At 31.3% G+C, this 3,383-nt stretch overlaps 1 protein-coding gene across 2 annotated transcripts; it reads left to right on the top strand.

The window, feature by feature from the left end:
* Positions 1-439: 439 nt before the first annotated feature.
* On the top strand, positions 440-2,914 carry LOC110606419 (WAT1-related protein At1g43650). Of its 2 annotated transcripts, none has more exons than XM_021745218.2 (7): positions 440-726; positions 817-879; positions 956-1,072; positions 1,159-1,414; positions 1,597-1,683; positions 2,328-2,479; positions 2,646-2,914. In XM_021745218.2, the coding sequence occupies exons 1-7, from the start codon at positions 524-526 to the stop codon at positions 2,779-2,781; spliced, it is 1,014 nt and encodes a 337-aa protein (XP_021600910.1). In that variant the 5' UTR covers positions 440-523; the 3' UTR covers positions 2,782-2,914. The 2 variants fall into 2 exon arrangements, with proteins under 2 accessions (XP_021600910.1, XP_021600909.1); XM_021745217.2 differs by having other exon boundaries at positions 443-726; positions 1,525-1,683.
* The last annotated feature ends 469 nt before the right edge of the window (positions 2,915-3,383 follow it).

Genomic DNA, 3,383 nt, shown 5'->3' on the forward strand with positions numbered 1-3,383 from the left:
TTCTATTTTGGCGACCCAACGCTTAAGTCCCTCACTTTCTCTTCCGTCCAAATTCGTAGTTCTTCCGTCTATTTAAACTGTTTGGTCAAAAAGTCAAATGTGAGAGATGATAATTTTTTCCAAAAATACTCTTCTCTCAATGTGAAATTCCTATTTTTTTTTCTCCAGTTGCAGAAAGGGTAGAAAGAAGAAGAAGAGGCATTTGGGTTTGGGTTTAGTGAGGGTTAATTTTGTCAATTCACGTGTCCCAAACGGCTATTTTGAACGGAAGGACTATGAATTTGGACAGAAAATAAAGTGAGAGACTTAAGTGTTGGGTCGTCAAAATAGAGAGACAGAAGTGTTAATTACGTTAAACTTCAGGGACTAAAAAGTAATTTTCCCTAAAAATAAATATAAAAAAAAACACTGTATATGACACAAAGGCATGGTGAGTGCAAAACTTCTCTATAAATTGATGAGCTTGTGATTCAAAAAAGAGTAATTAAAGAGTCTCAAAAGCATCCCAAAGACATAGCTGAGCATGAAGAGAGTAGTTGAGTATGCACATGTAGTGGAAAGCCACAAGCCTTACATAGCAGTGCTCTTTATACAGTTTCTATATGCAGGCATGGCTTTGTTCTCCAAGGCAGCAATTTCTAGAGGAATGAACCCTTTTGTTTTTGTTGTTTACAGGCAGGCTTTTGCCTCAATCACATTGGCTCCATTTGCTATCTTTCTTGACAGGTTAAATTTATCAAACACCTTCTGTGCATACTCTGTGTCTCTCTCCATTAGCTGATCTCTCATAATTTCTTGGTGATTTTTTGCTTGCAGCAAGAAGGCACCTCCCCTGTCAAGTGGTTTACTTTTCAAGATATTTTCGGTTTCCTTTTGTGGGTATGGACCACTTGAAATTTTTTTCTTTTTTTTCTAATTAAGACTAAAATGCATGCATTAATTAAAATTTTTTCAGATTAACTCTGAGTATGAACCTCTACTATATTGCAATCAACTTTACAACTGCAACTTTTGCTGCTGCAACCACTAACATAATACCTGCCATAACCTTTATAATGGCTGCGCTTTTAAGGTAAGAGCATCAACTTTTTAATTTCACTCCATCTTAAAAATCTTTGTCTTCAATACATAAATGATAATTTTTGAATAATATTTCAGGATGGAAACTATTTCCATAAAGCATGTGCATGGAATTGCAAAGCTGATGGGTTCTGCTATTGCTGTTTCTGGTGCTCTAGTGTTTGCTTTTGTCAAGGGACCTCCTCTGAAGTTCATCAACTGGAATCAAGCTACTCATGATGATCATATTCAAGACTCATCAATGAAGGGTTGTTGCTCTAGAGAAGAATGGATCAAAGGTTCTCTTCTGATGATCACAGCCAACATACTTTGGTCTATGTGGTTTGTCTTGCAGGTGAATTTTTTTTTCCCCTTCTTCTCCCATAATCATATGATAAATGTAATCATTTATTGAAATTTCTGTATGTTTTAGCTAAGTGTATTTGTGGTTTGGTGGTTTGTTAGGGTCCCATTTTGAAGCAATATCCAGCAAAACTGAGGCTTACTGCTCTGCAATGCTTCTTTTGCTGCATACAGTCAGCTTTTTGGGCAGTAGCTGTGGAGAGGAATCCATCAGCTTGGAAGCTTGGATGGGATGTTCATCTTCTGGCTGTGGCCTATTGTGTATGTACTCTCATTCATCATACCTTATTTAACCATATTATTTAGTTTATCTAATTGGATGATTAAAAAGTTTGATTATAAAATATAATAATAATATAAATGAGTGATATATCGGAGACTAAACAGCTAATTTAGATACGCGATAATAATATCATATAAAATTAATAATGTCTTTATTATTCATGAAAATAATATATATTTATTAATATTAATTAAATAGTTAATTTTAACAAAATATAAAAAGGTAATAGTAATAATCTCAATTATTATTTGTATGATTGGAGTGTGAAGTTGATTTAAATTTCAATATCCCACAAAGATATACCTGTTACTTTATTGGACACAATTTTTTGCATAGATAATTTGAAATCTTGATATCTCAAATCAACTATTTAGGACTAGTAACTAATAAGCATTAAGAAATTGCATACACACACTACTTCCAAATGCACAGTAGAAAAATGTTTATTCACAAAACATTGCAGCAATTTCCTCCCAACTGATAGGAGAATGTCTTGCTCAATAATCCATCAAAACCCATTAATGATTTGATTTATCCTTAATGCAGTACCATATCGAAAATTTATGAAATTTTTTATTTTATTTTATTTTTTTCTTTACTGAACATGGAGTGAAAATTTCAGGGTATAACTGTGACTGGAATATCGTACTGGTTGCAAGTATGGACAATAGAGAAGAAAGGACCAGTTTTTGCATCAATGTTCACTCCATTAGCACTTCTTATTACAGCCATTTTCTCTATATTCTTGTGGAAAGAAACTCTCCATTTGGGAAGGTCTATATCCTTCAACTTCTAATTTACCCTTTTTATTTTTAATATTCATGGAAATTAATTAATTATTAAATATATTATCAAATAAAATAGAGCCATAACCAATCAAATCATGTAAATATAGACAATGACAAATGAAAAAAATTGATTTTTTGAAATGTAATGGCAGTGTTGGTGGGGCAATTTTGCTGGTGAGTGGACTTTATGGAGTATTATGGGGCAAGAAGAAAGAAGAAGGAAAAAGTGTTAGAAATGAAAACAATGCAGACACTGAAATCACATTGGAGTCCATTACCCATCACTAGGTGATTGTGATGGAATTGTGGCAGATCATCATCACTTCAATTCCCTCTCTTATGTAACCATGTGCATGCCCTTTTCTATATATTTATATTTTCTTTTTTTGTTTTTTTCTTCATGTGTAGATATTGATTTTCAACGAGGAAGAATTGCTATCAAATCTTTTCAATTTTGAAATATTTTAAAATTATTTAATTCAAAAGTTCAACCTCTTTAATTCTTTATCAAAAAATCACTAGTAAAATTAATTAAAAATTAGATTTTAAGAATATAAAAATGAACTAATTAATTTTATAAAAATTTAAGGATTTAATAGTAATTTACCTTGACAAAAATATGAAACATCCAAAAAGAAAAAGGGGGAAATTTAATTGAAATCAATTATTATTAGGGTTTAATATAAATATCTAGAGTGGAGAATTCTTAGAAGAGACAATGATGGAGTCTTCAATATATCTGTCAGCCTCCAACTGATTGATTAATCTATTCCTAAGTATTATTTTTTAAAAAATATGTCCCTGAAAGTCAAATTTTTATTTTTTAAATTTTATTCAAAAGTTGTAATTTTTAACAGTTTATTCAAATTATTGAAACAAAAAAATAATTC

The sequence above is a fragment of the Manihot esculenta genome, chromosome 18 (genome assembly GCF_001659605.2).
Source record: "Manihot esculenta cultivar AM560-2 chromosome 18, M.esculenta_v8, whole genome shotgun sequence".
Lineage (NCBI taxonomy): Eukaryota > Viridiplantae > Streptophyta > Magnoliopsida > Malpighiales > Euphorbiaceae > Manihot > Manihot esculenta.